At 45.1% G+C, this 20,338-nt stretch overlaps 1 protein-coding gene across 5 annotated transcripts; it reads right to left on the reverse strand.

The window, feature by feature from the left end:
* Positions 1-336: 336 nt before the first annotated feature.
* Positions 337-17,399, reverse strand: RPP40 (ribonuclease P/MRP subunit p40). Of its 5 annotated transcripts, none has more exons than XM_057700464.1 (8): positions 17,240-17,399; positions 15,506-15,650; positions 14,252-14,320; positions 13,542-13,637; positions 5,529-5,654; positions 3,265-3,457; positions 3,004-3,138; positions 337-1,223 (listed from the first exon to the last, which is right to left on the reverse strand). In XM_057700464.1, exons 1-8 carry the CDS (start codon positions 17,360-17,362, stop codon positions 1,025-1,027), a joined length of 1,086 nt encoding a protein of 361 aa, XP_057556447.1. In that variant the 5' UTR covers positions 17,363-17,399; the 3' UTR covers positions 337-1,024. The 5 variants fall into 5 exon arrangements, with proteins under 5 accessions (XP_057556447.1, XP_057556448.1, XP_057556446.1 ...); XM_057700463.1 differs by having other exon boundaries at positions 339-1,223; positions 3,265-3,463; positions 17,240-17,393; XM_057700468.1 differs by lacking the exon at positions 17,240-17,399 and adding an exon at positions 16,481-16,780 and having other exon boundaries at positions 342-1,223; positions 3,265-3,463.
* Between the last annotated feature and the right edge of the window lie 2,939 nt (positions 17,400-20,338).

Here is a 20,338-nt window from a genome sequence, read left to right on the forward strand (position 1 = left end):
GTTTTATCTAGTTGTGGTGAGTGGGAACTACTCTTCATTGCGGTGCGTGGGCTTCTCATTGTGGTGGCTCTTCTTGTTGTGAAGCACAGGCTCTAAGCGAGTGGTCTGCAGTAGTTGTGGCACGTGGGCTCCAGAGCTTTAGAGCTCAAGGTCAGTAGTTCTGGAACACGGGCTTAGTTGCTCTGCGGCATGTGGGATCTTCCCAGCCCTGGGATTGAACCCATGTCCCTTGCATTGGCAGGCAGATTCTTAACCACTGTGCCACCAGGGAAGTCACCATTTTTTTAAATTGATGTATAGTTGATTTCTAATATCATGTTCATTTCAGATGTACAGCACAGAGATTCCATTTTACATATATACACACACATACACATATACATATAAATATATATATCTATATTCTTTCTCAGATTGTTTTCCCTTACAGGTTATTGGAAAATTCAACTTGTTTTTTTAACAATATACAGTACCCAGATATCCCTCCTGCCCCAGAAGTGGGAGAGTGAGAACACACTCAGAAGCCAGCTGGCCTGAGAGCAAGTCTTGCCTCCACAAGCCGGGTGACCTCAGTAGCTCATGCACACTCTGTGCCTGTTCCCTCACTGGGCTGATGTGAGAGTTAAACAAGGTAATAGATGCACAACACTTAATGCAGGAACTGGCTCTGGTAAGTATGATGTAAGGATGTCTTATTATTATGTAAAAAAGTCACAGTCACAGCATACATCTTACCCAATGGTCCCATAACCCCTGGTCTCCGGCCATCCTGGCCCAAGGTACCATGCAGTAGCCCACACCCTGGGCTCACACAGACAGGGAGAGATCAACTATGAGCTTCCACTGGAAGCAAGCCCAGCTGCAGTCATAGGATGGGCCGGAGTGCAGAGCAGATGCTGACAGATGCTGACCTGAGAAATGTCATGGTCATCCAAGTCTCAGTGAACACACAGTCCTCATGCTGTCAAGAAATATGGAAAATGAGCACACACGTAAACCAACATGACTTTAAATTCTGTACTTATTACGGGGGACAGTCATCATTTGCTCCAACAGCCATCTGAAGCCAATAGTCCAGATTATTAAAAATCACAAAGTTATATAAATGTTCTCCTCCTTTTCGAAAACCGTGTTCATTTTCTCTCCAGGAAACAGGACTGTCTGCAAAGCCTTGAACCGATAGCGTCACCCACGGGGCCAACTTTGGTTCATCAAAGTAGCGACTGAAAAAGACAGACACTTCTTAACACACAGGGAGAGGCAGGAATGGGCACATTTATTTTTCGACTTACTCAGGATAAGCGGTATTTCTGATGCCCCCATGAAGCTTCAACCTGAGATTTTATTTATAAAACTTAGTTAGGAGATAGAGATTAAATTCCTGTGAATTCTCTACTGCGAATGCCATAAAGGTTCACCAACCTGCAGCACACAAAACAAACTTCAGCGGTTCCCGCCCTTACTGTGGAAGAGCATAGAAGATTCAAAGAAGAAAAAAGTCCCCATAATGTGTGTAAGAATCATTTCCCTCCCTTTAATAGGGCTGCTTTCAGAGGCTCTGTAAACTGAAACACTGAAGAATAATTTTATCAAATTTTTTTTTAAAAATGCATCAAATTTTTAAAACTTTCATCTTCTTACCAAGGAAAATCAAAATATGAAGCTAATAAATGTGAAAAAGGATGATGCATTTAAAAAGGAAAACTCTCAAGGGACTTGCCTGGTGGCCCAGTGGTTAAGAACCTACCTTCCAATGCAGGGGATGCGGGTTTGATCCCTGGTTGGGAACTAAGATCCCCACGCCGCAGGGCAACTAAACCTGCGCAGAGCAGATACTGAGCACGTGGGCTACAACTAGAGAGCCTGCATGCTGCAACTACAGAGCCCATATGCTCTGGAGCCTGCACTGCAACAAAGAGCCCAAGTAACACAACTAAGACCAGATGCAGCCAAAAATAAGATAAATACATAAATAGTTTAAAAAAAAAAGGAACACCCTCAACACTTAAATCGTTTTTAAATCTTCACATTTTTCAAGTGCAGACTTAGAAGGCACGATATTCACTTTATAGTCTTTTCAATACAGGATTTGAGTTTCCTGACATCTTATTTACATAATGCCTCCCAGAATGAAAGCCCAATACTACTATATACAGCCCATGGCATGTTACTGGTACCCAGTGATTCATGGATGTTAGAGCTGGGGCAGATCTTAGATATGATTTAGATTCAGAGGTGCTCAACTCCTTTGCCCACCCTTTTCAAAGTGAAGCATCAAGCAGAACTCCAATATTTAAAACAAATCATAATGGACTTCCCTGGTGGCACAGTGGTTAGGAGTCTGCCTGCCAATGAAGGGGACACGGGTTCAATGCCTGGGGCAGGAAGATCCCACATGCCGTGAAGCAACTAAGCCCATGCACCAAAATTACTGAGCCTGCATTCTAGAGCCTGTGAGCCACAACTACTGAGCCCATGTGCCTCAAGTACTGAAGCCCGTGTGCCTTAGAGCCTGTGCTCTGCAACAAGAGAAGCCACCGCAATGAGAAGCCCGTGAACTGCAACGGAAGTGTGGCCCCTGCTCTCTGCAACTAGGAAAAAACCTCACGCAACAATGAAGACCCAACATAGCCAAAAAAGAATAGAACAGAATAAAACAGATCGTAACGCGTTCCACAGAGTACTGCCGTTTTCTTAAGTGATACTGTAACTTCAGCTGCACCGAAATCGTCTGGGAGAGCAGAACAAGAAAAATGAGCAGTTTGTTCTCAAGAAGTACTGTTAAGCTCTGCTCTTTTCTTTTCAAAAGGACAAGGATGCAACAATATCACCAGGGATAATTACATCACGTAAGATGATAACATCACCGCACATGAGCCCAAGCAAGGGAAAATGGGGACACGTGCGCGAGGACCCTGGAATGTGGATGATACGTGCTGCCCCTAAACTGTCGCGGAGGTGCAGACAAGCAAGACATAAAAGGCAAAAAAAAGGCGTTCTCACCACAGTTGTTCCAACAGGAGACATATCTTCTCTGGGAGGATGAAACCAGTGATTGTACACAAGTAAGCTTTTGTCACCACTGTGCTTGGCTGAGGACAGCAGTAGGTTGATATGAAGCTATTAGACTCATTATTTCTGTAACAAAAGAAAGAAAGTAAACATATTTACATTCACGATGGGCTCACTTTCAAAGCACTAAACCCCTGTTAGAAAGGAGGAGCCAGCCCGAGCCCCCCGGGACCCGGGAGCCCTCATACGCACAGCGCGGCGTGACTGAAGACGGCGCCCAGCCACTCGAAGAGCTCTGGGGCGCTGCAGGCCGCCTCCGGTTGGCCCCTGAGCTCACCGCTCCGCAGCACTGGGCACTGCAGGTCTGTCACCGTGCTCAGCGCTATTTTGGGCTGATGCTCTTGAATCCGGTAATTAGAAAAGTATGACATCATCGCTGATTCTTCTGCACCTTCAAACACACCAAATAAGGCCACCTGGACAGTGTACACAAGTTCAGTGAACCCCAGAATCCACCCTATTCCCACTTGAGGGTTTCAGGAAGCAGGTAGGATGGAGTGGACCAGAGGAGGTTGTGCAAAGCTTTATTCACATTAAAATCGCGTAAGCTGCCTCTGGCTTCTCGTGCCGAAGTTCTGCCAACATGTGTTTCTGTCACAATTTTCCTGGGAAATCCTAATGCTTTCAGATTCAGGCTCTACTGGTCTCCTCATTCGCTCTACTAAGAAACTTTTGACTTAATAAATAAAAAACAAAGTATTACTTATGTTTAAATAAAATTAGTGAACTCTACAGAGATTTGCACATTCTCAAAAAAGGAAACAGAGGAGGAGCTGAATGACAGAATCTCAATCCAGCTTGTCTTTAAAACCCAGTAAGATCCAGTGTATCCTGAAGGATTTTCCAGCAGCCCTGGAAGACAGGAATGGTGGCCCCCTCGGAGCAGAGGACAAGCCTGCTTACTGTCCAGTGTATTAGAAATCATGTCCTCCCCCCACCCCCCAGGGCAAAGGTCAGCAGGCTCACTGCCCAGGAGACAAGAAAGAGCTGGACTCCTGAGGCTCCAGGTTCCGCTCCTGGGGTGCAGCCCCCTGGATATACCAGCATCCCTGGCACTGGGCCTCCCCCTGCAGGGTCCAGGACTTGGTGAACTCGTGCAAATGCTGATGCCCTGGCCACTGCTACCGCTGGGAGTACTTAGGTTTTCTGTCTCTGATCCAGGGGTCTTGTGTCTCCTGCCAGCTCCAAGACAGTGCAGGCTTTCTTAGCTTGCAAATAGGGTAAAATCTCAGGCATTTCACAGGTCTTGATAAGCCCTTAACATACTTTGGAGTCTTAGCAACACAGAGCTCTCCAGAAGCCAATGCATAGGAGGCCCTCGATAAAGGCTTCAGGCAACGGAGATGTCAGCCTTTGTCCTCTGTGTCTGCACCACACACAGACGCAGCGGAGTGTTACACACCCAGGGCTCACGCAGGCAGCCCTGCAGCACCCGGCGACCACGAGCTTCCCAGGAGGAGCAGAAAGATGGGCCTGCTTCCAAAATGGACCCAGGGCTTCCCTCTTCTCCAAGACAGAACCACCCTCGTAACTGTGATGATTTAATTCATTACACTCCTATTTTGGGCCAAAGATACACTTCTAAAAGCAGCAGGCACATGACAGTTGTAAGCAGATAAAATGTTTGGTGAACATCAAACTTTGAACTAAACGTACTGTTCTAATCAATTAAAAGTTACATCAAATTTCATCTGACATTTAATGACATGCCTGATTATTACCCTGCAATAACGAATAAGTAGTTTGTGTAGATCAGCATAATTGGTGTTAACTTAAGACATCCCAGCTGAGGCTGTTGGAGGGAAGCTAGAGAAGGAACAGGAAAAATGGATGAAGGTTAGCTGTTCTGAGACCACCCTCAGGAGCTCTGGATCGAGGCACAACCTGAGGAGGTGGAGGCGGACGGCGGCACGTCTATTTGCATCTGGGCTACGGCTCTCGGGGAAGCCAGAGGGGCCAAGGCAGCTTCCTTAACAATGTTTACAGGTTTCCCCCGCCATCCCAGAGTACCGTGTTCCTACGAAACCTTTCGTTACGTCGAAATGGCATAAAGCAAAGAAGCAATTACCTTGAGACGCATCTTGCTAACAGATGCATGAAATATATCAAGGTAAAGCACAGATGCTCACAGACACAGTTCAAAGCTCTGCCGGCTTGAGGCTGAGATGCTGAGTGCGGCTCTGGGGGAAGGAGCTTGGGGGGCCAGTCTTGTTTCTGGGGCGCCCAGTGCCTTTATGGCAGATGGCTGCAAAACACACGCTGAACACTGTTCTCACTTTTTTTTTGTAAAAGCAAAGTAGCATAAAGTGAACTTTGGAAAAGCGGGGGATACCTGCATCCATCTAGGTACACTCCATCCCTGACGGCTGGGATGAATCACCCTTCCATCCTCACGACTCCCCTTTAATTAACAATTAGGTTTCAAAACTGCTGCATCGTTACACTATTTTTCATACCTGTTTGATGCCACGCCAAAAGAAAATCAAATTTCAACGGCTTCTTTTCTCTGAAGGACCAAGATATTCTCTTATACTTCTTGGAGTCCAGGTTAGAGGACAAATCCACCAAATCAATGGAAACAACTCAAAAAAACAGAGAGGAACGAACAGTTCATTCACAGACACCCAGCCTGCACTGTGCCAAACACGCTACATTAACAACATCAGGAGTTTCAGAAATTTTATGCATAAAAAAAGTTATTTTGTCTTTCTTGCTCTCCCTTTGGTTTAGCAGACCACAACTCTGCCTCTCACGGGCATTTCTGGCATTCAGAGCTAATTACAACAGGTGTTCTAAATTCACACTGCTCCTGGCTAAAGACCAAGGGCAGAGGTCAGCTCTAACCGAGCTGTGGAGGTGGCAGCCGTAACTACTGACATTCAAGCCAGGTCTTCAGCAGAACTGTCTCTTCACTAGTGGGTGAATTTCTACTAGTAATCATAAAACTTGGGAAAATAAAGGGAAATTATTTATTAAGAAGAAGCTGGAACAGATGCAAACTGGTATATGCAGACTGGATAAACAACAAGGTTCTCGTGCAGAGCACAGGGAACTTTATTCAATATCCTGGGATAAACCATAATGGAAAAGAACATGAAAAAGAATGTCTACATGTGTATAACCGAGTCACTTTGCTGTACAGCAGTGATTAACACAACATTGTAGATCAACTACACTTAAATTAAAAAAAAAAAAAAAAAGAACAAGCTGGGTTCATCACTTTGAATTTGTGACCCAAAACATATGTATCTAACAGACCATGTCCAAGTCTGTGATCTTTATAAGATGCAGCCAACAGGAGGAGAAAAAGATGGCGGCGAAGTAGAGAGATGTGGAGTGCATCCCTCTCCACAGATGCATTGGGAATGCACGGAAGGACGCAGTCATTCCCACAGAGAACCAGCTGAACGCCAGCAGACGGGCTCGGACACCAGAAAGGGCTGCGGGGAGCCCGACATAGCCGGTAGGGAGGCATCTACGAGGGCTCAAAGAGGGTGAAGCGGCGGAGCTGTGGCAGATGGGAGGGAGTGAGAAACATACGGAGGGTCCGCAGCACAGCTCAGCGTTCCCGGACCGAGACATCGATCCGCGGCTGAACGGAGGGTCCAGGAGCGGGAGCGTGGGAACCGGAGAGCTGGTTCAGGGGGAGAAACATTGTTGCCGGTAGGGTCACGGACCGAGAGCACAGGAGGGAAGAGGTCCGCGGAGAGCAGTGCCCATCCCTGAGAGCTGCCCGGCCATGATGGCGGCTGGAGGCTGCAGGCTCCCGGGCGCAGGGGAGGAGCCGCGCGCGTAGCCTCTCCCTCTCTTTCAGCGCTTCTGCAACAGGCAGTGGAGAGACGCCCTGCGGGCCACCTAAGGCACTCAGGGATAACAAGCACCCTCAGGCACTCGGGCGGGGCTAGATTAAAACTCCTTGCAACGCCAGCAGCAGGGAGGCTGCCGAGAGAAAAAAAAAAAAAACCAGCATCAAAAAGAAAAAACCCCGAGAGAGGCCCAACTCTAAGACTTTCTGTGTACGCCTGAGCCACCAGCGCCCTCTGCAACAGGCACCTCCAAGCCTGACTGAAACAACAGTGCGCCACTGCTCACTCACTCCCAGGAGAAGAAGCCACTATTGTACCCTCTCCCTCCCCACACACCGAGGCTTACAGACGAACAATAAAGGAACCTCTGCTGGTCACAGAATAACGCAAAAAAAAAACCCAAGGCAAGGAGAAGGACACTTACAGCTGAGACGCTAAGGAAACAGAAATAGTAGTATCAATACCTATTGAACTGGTCCATACTGGGATCAGTTCTGGATTTTTTTTTTTTTCTTTCTCTCTCTTTTTCTTTTTTTTTGATTTATTAAATACGATCTTAGCCCTAAGGGATCTACAAGTTTTATAACATAATTTTTTAATGATATTTTTTATTCTTTTTTTTTTTTTTTGCCTTTTTATATACTTCTATATCTAGCTAAGTTTTTGGTAGTATGGACAAAATATCTTTCATACTTTCCTTTCATCCCTTTCTTTTATACACTTCTATTCCTTTCTTTTTCTTTGCATATTTCCAACCACATTACGCTCTTCTGTTCCCCTTCCTTCCAGCCATTTTAAGTGTATTTTATCTTAACATACTTATAAGCAACACTATCGGTCTGCTCAGACTCCTTGCTCTATTCTCCAGATGATTCACTGCCTTGGTATTAATATTAGGCTTTTGTCTTTATCTTAGCTCTTAGTACAGTTGTCTAATTACATTCTGAGACTCTCCATTCTCTCTGGTGGTACTCCAGCTCATTTCTATATTTGATCCTAGCTTACAAAATCTCCCTGGATTGATGTTTGTATGTGTAGGGTGTTATTTGTTGTTTGTTTGCTTTTGCTTTTGTCTCTGATTTGTTCTGTTTCAGTTGTCAATTTCTGCTGGGTTTCTCTCTGAATATCTGATAGCACACTGGGGTTCTGTCAGGTCTTTCTAGAGCCTTATGTCCTAACGGATTCAATAATTGTGTGTCTTATACATGTATGTGTTTCCTAGACTGAATATTCGTCTAATCCAATACTTGGACATTAGTCTGAGGCTTGGACAGTCTTCTATAAACACCTCTATCACCAGGACAAGCAACCCCAAAAGCTTGGACAACCATGAGGAAACAAAGAAACACCATGCAGGCAAAGGAGCAGGAAAAAAACCCACAAGACCAAATAAATGAGGAGGAAATAGGAAAAATGCCTGAAAAAGAATTTAGAGTAATGATAGTAAAAATGATACAAAATCTCGATAACAAAATAGAGAAAGTACAAGAAACAGTTCATAAGAACTCAGAAAAACAAACAGCAATGGATAACAAAATAACTGAAATTAAAAATACTCTAGATGCTATAACCAGCAGAATGACTGAGGCAGAAGAACAAATAAGTGAGTTGGAAGATAGAATGGGAGAAATAAACGCCACAGAGCAGGAAAAAGAAAAAAAAAATAAAAAGACTAGAAGACAGCCTCCGAGACCTCAGTGATAACCTTAAACGTACCAACATTCGAATTATAGGCATCCCAGAAGAAGAAGAAAACAAGAAAGGGTCTGAGAAAATATTTGAAGAGGTTATAGTGGAAAACTTCCCCAACATGGGAAAGGAAATAATTCACCAAGTCCAAGAAGCACAGAGAGTCCCATACAGAATAAACCCAAGGAGAAATACACCAAGACACATATTAATCAAACTAACGACAATTAAACACAAAGAAAAAATATTAAAAGCAGCAAGAGAAAAGCAACAAACAACATATAAGGGAAAACCCATCAGGATAACAGCTGACCTTTCTACAGAAACTCTGCAGGCCAGAAGGGAATGGCAGGATATACTGAAAGTCCTGAAAGAGAGAAACCTACAGCCAAGAATACTCTACCCAGCAAGAATCTCATTCAGATTTCAGGGAGAAATCAAAAGCTTTCCAGACAAGCAAAAGTTAAGAGAATTCAGCACCACCAAACCAGCCTTACAACAAGTGCTAAAGGAACTTCTCTAAGTAGGAAACACAAGAAAAGGAAAACACCTACAAATACAAACCCAAAACAATTAAGAAAATGGTCATTGGAACACACATGTCAATAATCACCTTAAATGTAAATGGATTAAATGCTCCAACCAAAAGACACAGACTGGCTGAATGGATACAAAAACAAGACCCTTCTATATGCTGCCTACAAGAAACCCACTTCAGACCAAGGGATACATATAGACTGAAAGTGAAGGGGTGGAAAAAGATATTCCATGCAAATGGAAGTCAAAAGAAAGCTGGAGTAGCAATACTCATATCAGACAAATTAGACTTGAAAGTAAAGACTATTACAAGAGACAAGGAAGGGCACTACATAATGATCAAGGGATCCATCCAAGAAGAACATATCACAATGGTAAATATCTATGCCCCCAATATAGGAGCACCTCAATACATAAGGCAAATGCTAACAGCTATAAAAAGGGACATCGACAGTAACACAATTATAGTGGGAGACTTGAACACCCCACTTACATCAATGGACAGATCATCCAAACAGAAAATAAATAAAGACACACAAGCTTTAAATGACACATTAGACCATCTCGACTTAATTGATATTTATAGGACATTCCATCCAAAAACGACAGACTACACTTTCTTCTCAAGTGCACACGGAACATTTTCCAGGATAGATCACATCTTGGGTCACAAATCAAACCTCAGCAAATTCAAGAAAATTGAAATCATATCAAGCATCTTCTCAGACCACAATGCCATGAGACTAGATATCAATTACAGGAAAAAAACTGCAAAAAATACAAACACATGGAGGCTAAACTATTCACTCGTAAACAACCAAGGAATCACTACAGAAATCAAAGAGGAAATCAAAAAATATCTAGAAACAAATGACAATGAAAACACAACAACCCAAAACCTATGGGACGCAGCAAAAGCAGTTCTAAGAGGGAAGTTTATAGCAATACAGTCCTACCTTAAGAAACAAGAAAATGATCGAATAAACAACCTAACCTTACACCTAAAACAACTAGAGAAAGAAGAACAAAGAAACCCCAAAGCGAGCAGAAGGAAAGAAATCATAAAGATCAGATCAGAAATAAATGAAAAAGAAAGGAAAGAAACCATAAGAAAAATAAATAAAACTAAAAGCTGGTTCTTTGAGAAGATTAACAAAATTGATAAACCATTAGCCAGACTCATCAAGAAAAAAAGGGAGAAGATGCAAATCAACAGAATTAGAAATGAAAAAGGAGAAGTCACAACGGACACCTCAGAAATACAAAACATCATGAGAGACTACTACAAGCAACTATATGCCAATCAATTGGATAACCTGGAAGAAATGGATACATTCTTAGAAAAATACAATCTTCCAAGACTGAACCAGGAAGAAATAGAAACCATGAACAGACCAATCACAAGTACAGAAATTGAAGCAGTGATTAAAAATCTCCCAACACACAAAAGCCCAGGACCAGATGGATTCACAGGCAAATTCTATCAAACATTTCGAGAAGAGTTAACACCTATCCTTCTCAAACTCTTCCAAAATATTGCAGAAGGCGGAGCACTCCCAAACTCATTCTACGAGGCTACCATCACCCTGATACCAAAACCAGGCAAAGATGTCACAAAAAAAGAAAACTACAGACCAATATCACTGATGAATATAGATGCAAAAATCCTCAACAAAATACTAGCTAACAGACTGCAACAGCACATTAAAAAAATCATACACCACGATCAAGTGGGGTTTATCCCTGGGATGCAAGGATTCTTCAATATACGCAAATCAATCAACGTGATGCATCATATCAACAAATTGAAGGATAAAAACCATATGATCATTTCAATAGATGCAGAAAAAGCTTTTGACAAAGTTCAACATCCATTTATGATAAAAGCTCTCCAGAAAATGGGCATAGAAGGAAATTACCTCAACATCATAAAAGCCATATATGACAAACCAAAAGCCAACATTGTTCTCAATGGAGAAAAACTGGAAGAATTCCCTCTAAGAACAGGAACAAGACAAGGATGTCCACTCTCACCACTGTTATTCAACATAGTTTTGGAAGTGTTAGCCACAGCAATCAGAGAAGAAAAAGAAATTAAAGGAATCCAAATTGGAAAAGAAGAAGTCAAATTGTCACTCTTTGCAGATGACATGATATTATATATAGAAAACCCTAAAGACTCTACCAGAAAACTGCTAGCACTCATTGATGAGTTTAGTAAAGTAGCAGGATACAAAATTAATGCACAGAAATCTCTTGCATTCCTATACACTAACAACAGAAGAGCAGAAAGAGAAATTAAGGAAACTCTCCCATTCACCATTGCAACCAAAAGAATAAAATACCTAGGAATAAACCTGCCTAAGGAGGCAAAAGATCTGTATGCAGAAAACTTTAAGACATTGATGAAAGAAATCAAAGACGACACAAACAGATGGAGGGACATACCATGTTCCTGGATTGGAAGAATCAACATTGTGAAAATGACTGTACTACCCAAAGCAATTTACAGATTTAATGCAATCCCGATCAAATTACCAATGGCATTTTTCACAGAACTAGAGCAAGAAATCTTACGATTTGTATGGAAACGCAAAAGACCCCAAATAGCCAAAGCAATCTTGAGAAGGAAAAATGGAGTTGGTGGAATCAGGCTTCCTGACTTCAAACTATACTACAAGGCCATAGTGATCAAGACAGTATGGTACTGGCACAAAAATAGAAAGGAAGATCAATGGAATCGAATAGAGAACTCAGAAGTAAGCCCAAACACATATGGGCACCTTATCTTTGACAAAGGAGGCACGAGTATACAATGGAAAAAAGACAGCCTCTTCAATAAGTGGTGCTGGGAAAATTGGACAGCAACATGTAAAAGAATGAAATTAGAACACTTCCTAACACCATACACAAAAATCAACTCCAAATGGATTAAAGACCTACATGTAAGGCCAGACACTATAAAACTCCTAGAGGAAAACATAGGCAGAACACTCTATGACATACATCAAAGCAACATCCTTTTTGACCCACCTCCTAGAATCATGGAAATAAAATCAAGAATAAACGAATGGGACCTCATGAAACTTAAAAGCTTTTGCACAGCAAAAGAAACCATAAACAAGACTAAAAGGCAACCCTCAGAATGGGAAAAAATAATTGCCTATGAAACAACGGACAAAGGATTAACCTCCAAAATATACAAGCAGCTCATGCAGCTTCATATCAAAAAAGCAAATAACCCAATCCACAAATGGGCAGAAGACCTAAATAGACATTTCTCCAAAGAAGACATACAGATGGCCAACAAACACATGAAAAGATGCTCCACATCACTAATCATCAGACAAATGCAAGTCAAAGCCACAATGAGGTATCACCTCACACCAATCAGAATGGCCATCATCACAAAGTCTGGAAACAACAAATGTTGGAGAGGGTGTGGAGAAAAGGGAACTCTCCTGCACTGTTGGTGGGACTGTAAGTTGGTACAGCCACTATGGAAAACAATTTGGAGGTTCCTTAAAAAACTACACATAGAACTACCATATGATCCAGTCATCCCACTCCTGGGCATATACCCAAAGAAAACCATAATCCCAAAAGAAACTTGTACCATCATGTTTATTGCAGCACTCTTTACAATAGCCAGGACATGGAAGCAACCGAAATGCCCATCAACAAATGAATGGATACAGAAGATGTGGCATATATATACAATGGAATATTACTCAGCTATAAAAAGGGATGAGATGGAGCTATATGTAATGAGGTGGATAGAACTACAATCTGTCATACAGAGTGAAGTAAGTCAGAAAGAGAAGGACAAATATTGTATGCTAACTCACATATACGGAATCTAAAAATGGTACTGATGAACTCAGTGACAAGAACAAGGAAGCAGATACAGAGAATGGACTGGAGAACTCGAGGTATGGGACGGGGCGGGGGGTGAAGGGGAAACTGAGACGAAGCGAGAGAGTAGCACAGACATATATATACTACCAACTGTTAAATAGTCAGTGGGAAGTTGTTGTATAACAAAGGGAGTCCAACTCGAGGATGGAAGATGCCTTAGAGGACTGGGGCAGGGAGGGGGGGGGACTTGAGCGGGGGGGGCGTCAAGGAAGGGAGGGAATATGGGGATATGTGTATAAAAACAGTTGATTGAACCTGGTGTACCCCCAAAAAAATAAAAAAAAATAAAAAAAAAAAAAAAAAGATGCAGCCAACAGCTGAAGACAAACAGATGCACAGCAGTATCTCATCCTCTCTGATGCCCACCCGAGAGCCCCCGGAGACAGGCGTTTTAAAGACAAGAAAAAGCCACACTTTTTCTGAACAAAGAGAATAGAGGCAATTCAAACATTTAAATCCAAATTGCTACAGGAAGACTACCACCTTGTTAGAAACTGACGGAGCGAACATAATACTTACTAAATTTCATGGTTTTCCTGCCAGAATACTGAGACGGACGACCCTGAAGTCCAGTTTCTTCATAAGTGTCTTTATCCAGTGATAAAATTAATTTCCCTATAAATCAAATAATTCCCATAAAAGAGATGTTAAAAATATAATGTGTTCTCTCACTAACAGAAAGCAAGGTAAACTGAGCAGTTAAATACCAGTGCACACAAGGATCTTATTTATAATACAAAGATATTATTTACTCATATATATATCTTATTTATAACATAAGTGTATTACTTATAATTATACACACAAATACATCATCTATTATACTGAAACTAGAAATTACCTAAATTATTATTAAAGAATAAACAAATTATGGTACACTCCTTTGGAATATTTTCAAGACGTTAAAAACAGTAAATTTAAACTATATGCACTGACATGGAAAGATGTCTAGGATACACAGCTTGAGGAAAAAAATAAATTGAGAAACAACAGGGTGTGACATAATATATGTTTTTTTTAAAAAAGAACAACCTGTATGTGTGTTTATAAATTCACAGAAAATGTGTAGAAGAATAAAGACCTACCTGCTAACAAGAGTGCCTGCTAAGAATGGGAGTGAGTTTGGAGGGACTTTCACTTTACACACACATTTATCACGCGACTTTCTCTTTTTTACAGTACGTATTTCCTTCACAATTAAAGACGGAAGAGGAAGCAAGTGTGCTCACCATCTGGCAGCAGGGCAGCAGTGTTATCCTCATCGATACTTGTGTTGTACGTCAGTGCATAGCACGCACCTATAAGAGAGCCCAGAGGAGAAGTTAAGGGAAAAAAAAACACACCTGCGAAAAGTTAGTGGATTATTTTCACATGATAACAAATCTTCTGGGTCACTGCTCCCACTCACTCAATAACCCTAAACCTGCCAAGGTCAAGCTGGAGGACACGCAAGGCCAAGCACAGCTAGTTCACATCCCCGCCCAGGGCCTGTCTGTGCAAGCTGACGACCAGTGAGCAGAAGATGGACTCTGGATGGAGTGCACACCTCTGGGGGTGCTGGCCGAGAGGCACAAAGTGGAAGAGCAGGTGAGCGTACACACCTGAGAGGCAGAGTTCCAGGTTAAGACTCAAAATGTGCCACAAGCTTGTGTGAAGTCAAGAAAGCTACTCAATCTCTCTGAGCCTCAATTTCCTCACCTGTAAAATGGGGGCTACAGGCCTATTTCACAGTGTTGTTGCCAGGGTTAAGTCTGGTTAGCTACGTAAAAGTCCCTGCCATGGCCAGTGTCCACATTGTTAACAAAATAACATCAAACTTTTTTGACTGCGCTGTGCAGCTTATGGAATCCTTGTTCCCCGACCAGGGACTGAACCCGGGCCCCCGGCAGGGAAAGCACAGAGTCCTAACCACTGGACCACCAGGAAATTATCCAGCATCAAACTTCAAAAGCGATAAAAGGAGTCATGTCTGTGAGACCAAAGACAAGATGCCAGTGGCTCTTATGCAGTGATGTTTATAGTAAGGGTGGCTCCCTGAAGACACCCTGCAATAGTTTCAAGCAAGTGTCTCCTAGGAAACAACTGGAACAAGCCAATCAAGCCGGCAGACACAGGTGGGAATGAGGTGAGCAGAGGATGCTGAAGCCCAGTCAGCACCTGGCTCTGTGGACAGCAGCTGTGGCGGCACCAGGAGACCACCCTTTCCAGACCGCTGCTGTGGGGACTGCGGGGAGCACAGTGGCTCTGCAGCCACACACCCACCGGCAGCACACCTGAACACAGCACTTGAGAGACCTTCCTCTCCGTTAAGCCGCACGTGACAACACCCCACGCAGCACCTGTGGACCAGTGCACTCAGAAACCACCACCTAACGAGGCTGCAGTCTGCTGAGCTACTGAGGGAGGAATGCGTGCACCTGACCACAGAGACGACCTCCATCAGTCCTATTCAAAACAAGAGAAGGACCCACGGTTTTTCTTACCTTTCTTGACAAAAGTATTGATGAATTCGGGTGTGATTAACTCGTGAAGAGGTAAATCCTTCACAAAGTAATAGGGTCCAGAGTCCATGACCAGGTCTTTCAGTTCTCTTGACAGTATCCCACATTCAGGGATCAGAACTGAAACCTATTGGAATGTGTAACATAAACATCTTATTTTTTTGTAATCAAAGCATAGTCGACGTACAATATTACATTAGTTTCATGCGTACAGCATAGTGAGTCCGTATTTTTGCAGATTATACTCCGTTATAGGTTTAAACAAGTCTTATTTTCCTGGAGATCAACACCCAGGTTTTGAGGGATGATACGACATCATGAAGGCTGCTAACCATTCCTCCACAGCCTTCCACAAAACTCTTCACTTACCCATCTCAGGAAAAGAGAAATGTGACAACTCAAGTTTTCCATTTCTGTGTTCAAGTGTACAGGACAAGAAAGGCGAATGAGCAAATCAATTTTCATGGGAAGCTCTTGCTTGCATTTTATCATCTGCAAATGAGCCATATACTTTGTCCCGTCCCTGTCACTACATTAATTAACTTTTAGGGGAAGACAGTACAACTGAGTATCCCTGGATCTGTGTACCCTATTACCAGGCCGGAATCAAAGGAACTGTCCCTTAAGGAACTTGGAAGCCCGCTGGACGTCTGCAGTCTCCGGAAAGCACGCCGCTGCCGGCGGGGCGGGAGAGGGGAGGCGCGCAGTCCACAGCGCGGGCTGCCGTCTGGGACGCGCTCCCCGGGGCGGAGGCGCGCCCCCGCACCCGACGCCCTCGCACGCCGCCCCGGCGCTCGCTCGCACGCGCGGCACCCGCGCGCCCCCAGGGACCAGGGGCGCCCCTCGCGTCCGGGACGCTGGCCGGGCAGACCCGCGGGGAGACCAGGCCGACGCACGGGACGCGGGAAGGCTGACGGCGCCTCACCTCCAGGGTTCCCGGGAAGGCCCTGCGCTCACCCGGGCCGCGGGAGCCGGCGCGGCGGGCACGGCCCGGGGATCAGGGCGGCTCTCAGCGGGTCCCGCGAGGCGGCCACTAGCCGCGCGGGCGCCCCGGCCGCCAGGCCCGCGGGAAGAGGCGCCCGCCACGGCGACGCGTGCCCGGAGCAGCGGCGCCCGCCGCCCCGAGCCCGCGCGCGCAGGGCCGCCTGGGCGCACCTCGGCGCAGCTCCGCGCGGCGGCCGAGGCTGCAGGCGCAGGGCGAGCTTCTCCGGGGCCGGGCGGCGCGCACGGGCGCTCCCCGGGGCTCCGCCAGGAAGGAGGCCGGGCGGGGCGGGGCGTGGGCGGGGAGCGGGCGCACCAGCCCCGGCCGAGTGCGCGGCTCCCCCGCCCGCCCCGCCCCCTGTCCGCCCCGCCCCCTCTCCGCCCCGCCCCCGGCCCCCGCGCCCCGCCCCGCATCCCACCCCCGGACGCACCAGGCCTGGGCCCGGGCGGGGCCGCGCACTCGCCCCGGCGCACGCTGCCCCGCCCCCTCCGAAAGCGGGACACTGCCCCGCCCCGGTGCACCCTGGGACGTGTAGTCCCGAAGCAGGGCAAACCGCGGGCCTGGTGCGGCTGGCGAAGACCTGCGTTCCCAGCATGCCCGACGAGAGCCCCCGCCCCCCAAACAGGCGGAGGGCGGGCCCGCCGGAGTAGCGCGCGGCTCTCCTCAGGTCTCCCCGCGCGCGCGCGCGCGCGCGGGACGGACCGCGGTCCCGCAGGCCCGGGGCGGAGGCTCACCCTGTAATTGTGATAGTGTGTCTCCACGAGGTGCCGGTGGCGCGACGTGTCGTGGCCGAAGTTGGACTTCTCGCAGACCAGCAAGTGTCGGGGCACCTCTCGCAACCGGCACAGCGTGGCCATGCTCTTCGCTCGCAGGCCCTGCCCGGGCTCGGCTCGCCCCGCCCCTCGCCCCGCCCCTTCCCGGCGGGCATGCGCGGTGCCGGCAGGCCGCACGTGTGGAGGCGGTCCCGAGTAGGGGCGGGGCTCGTGCTAGGGGCGGGCCTAGGCTGCTGGAGAGGCGGGAGGAAGCTCGCTGATGGGGGCCTGAGCGGTGCACGGCCCTAGAGGAGTTCTCCTGCCTGAATCTTTCCCCTAGGCGCCGGGTTGCTCCTTCCCAAATTGTTAAGGAAGGTTGTGTCTAAAGCTAATACACAATACCTTCACTAGAACTCCTTAAGACTCCAGAACCACTTTTAAGGTCCTTCTAAAAATGCCCTTTTGGGGACTTCCCTGGTGGCGCAGTGATTGGGAGTCCGTCTGCCAGTGCAGTGGGACACGGGTTTGATCCCTGGTCCCGGAAAATATCCCACATACCCCAGAGCAACCGAGCCGGTGTGCCACAGCCACTGAGCCTGCGCTCTCGCCGCGAGGATGGAGCCCGAGTGCCCCCCATCAAGAGAAGCCTCCTCAGTGAGGAGCCTGCGCAGCACAGCCTGGAGTAGCCCCTCTCTCCGCAACTAGACACCGGGTGCAGCAGGAAGACCCAACAGCCAATAAATAAATAAATTTATTATTTTTTTTAATTTTTAATTTTTTACAATAAACTGCATATATTTAGAGTGTACAATTTGGTATCCCAATCTCCCAATTCATTTTCCCCCCAACCCTCCCCGCTTTCCCCACTTGGTGTCCATATGTTTGTTCTCTACATCTGTGTCTCTATTTCTGCCTTGCAAACCGGTTGATTTGTACCATTTTTCTATAGTCCACATGTATGTGTTAATATACGATATTTGTTTTTCACTTTCTGACTCACTTCACTCTGTACGACAGTCTCTAGGTCCACCCATGTCTCTAAAAATGTCCCAGTTTCATTGCTTTTTACAGCTGAGTAATATTCCATTGTGTATATATACCACATCTTCTTTACCCATTCATCTGATGATGGACATTTAGGTTGCTTCCATGTCCTGCCTATTGTAAATAGGGCTGCAATGAACACTGGAGTGCATGTGTCTTTTTGAATGATGGTGTTCTCTGGGTATATGCCCAGCAGTGGGATTGCTGGGTCATATGGTAGTTCTATTTTTAGTTTTGCGAGGAACCTCCATACTGTTCTCCATAGTGGCTGTATCCATTTACACTCCCACCAGCAGTGCAGGAGCGTTCCCTTTTCTCCACACCCTCTTCAGCATTTACTGTTTATCGGTTTTCTGATGATGCCCATTCTGACCGGTGTGAGGTGATACCTCATTGTAGTTTTGATTTGCATTTCTCTCATAATTAGTGATGTTGAGCAGCTTTTCATGGGCCTCTTGGCCATCCGTATGTCTTCTTTGGAGAAATGCCTCTTTAGGTCTTCTGCCCATTTTTTAATTGGGTTGTTTGTTTTTTTTGATATTGGGCTGGATAAACTGTTTATATATTTTGGAGATTAATTCTTTGTCTGTTGATTCGTTTGCAAATATTTTCTCCCACTCTGAGGGTTGTCTTTTTGTCTTGCTTATAGTTTCCTTTGCTGTGCAGAAGCTTTGAAGTTTCATTAGGTCCCACTTATTTATTTTTGTTTTTATTTCCATTATTCTAGAGGGTGGATCAGAAAAGATCTTGCTGTTATTTACAACAAAGAGTGTTCTTCCTATGTTTTCCTATAGGAGTTTTATAGTGTCTGGCCTTACATTTAGGTCTTTAATCCATTTTGAGTTTATTTTTGTGTATGGTGTTAGAAAGTGTTCTAATTTCATTTTTTTATATGTAGCTGTCCAGTTTTTCCAGCACCACTTATTGAAGAAGCTGCCTTTTCTCCATTGTATATCCCTGCCTCCTTTGTCATAGATTAGTTGACCGTAGTTTATCTCTGGGCTTTCTATCCTGCTCCATTGATCTATATTTCTGTTTTTGTGCCAGTACCATACTGTCTTGATCACTATAGCCTTGTAGTATAGCCTGAAGTCGGGAAGCCTGATTCCACCAACTCCGTCTTTCCTTCTCAAGATTGCTTTGGCTATTCGGGGTCTTTTGCGTTTCCATACAAATCATAAAATTTCTTGTTCTAGTTCTGTGAAAAATGACATTGGTAATTTTTTGGTAAAAAATATCCTTTTGGATCTGCTTTTAATAATTTGTTGCTATTGGAGGTTATGTTGGTCGTTTTTCCATATAATTTTTTTTTTATAGTGAGTGTTTTTTATTTTTTGGCTGCGTTGGGTCTTTATTGCTGTGTGGGCTTTCTCTAGTTGCAGAGAGCAGGGGCTACTCTTTGTTGAGGTGCCGGGCTTCTTATTGCATTGGAGCACAGGCTCTAGGCACGGGCTTCAGTAGTTGTGGCGCATGGGATTAGTTGCTCTGAGGCATGTGGGATCTTCCTGAATAGTGCTCAAACCTGTGTCTCCTGAGTTGGCAGGTGGATTCTTAACCACTGCACCACCAGGGAAGTCCCACCATCTCATTTTTCTGATCAACTGCAATTGCTATACTACTACATACTTCTCAAACTGGAGTATGGACAGCCCCAGTTCTATGCAGAGTGGATGCAAAACAGCAGAATATTTGTGGTACAATCTTCTGGAGCATCAGTTTTACTATAAGATTTGAAAGAATAGAAGTTAAGTGATTTGGAAGATATTTACAAACCTAAAACTAAGACAGCTGGAAAGTCCTCTGCCATTAATGTCAGTATCCTGTGCCTTAGATGTCAGGTTATCTCTGTGAAGACTCTAAGGAAAAGCTACTTTCCATTATTTTAAATAGGAAAAATGATAAGGACTAGCAAGTCAACTGAAAAACTTCAGTTTCCTAAATCACAATATGGCACTTAGATATAAAATACAAATATCATATTAGAATGTTAAATGCTTAAAGCATTGCTTCTTGGTCACCACACAATTCAGTACCAGT

Source organism: Hippopotamus amphibius, chromosome 11 (genome assembly GCF_030028045.1).
Source record: "Hippopotamus amphibius kiboko isolate mHipAmp2 chromosome 11, mHipAmp2.hap2, whole genome shotgun sequence".
Lineage (NCBI taxonomy): Eukaryota > Metazoa > Chordata > Mammalia > Artiodactyla > Hippopotamidae > Hippopotamus > Hippopotamus amphibius.

Coding starts and splice junctions, on each gene's coding strand:
- RPP40 (XM_057700463.1), bottom strand. CDS start 17,362: ATGGCCACGCTGTGCCGGTTGCGAGAGGTGCCCCGACACTTGCTGGTC. Junction 14,321..15,505: donor CAATACTTTTGTCAAGAAAG/GTAAGAAAAACC, acceptor GCTCTCTTATAG/GTGCGTGCTATGCACTGACG. Junction 1,224..3,003: donor CTCCTGTTGGAACAACTGTG/GTGAGAACGCCT, acceptor TGTCTTTTTCAG/TCGCTACTTTGATGAACCAA.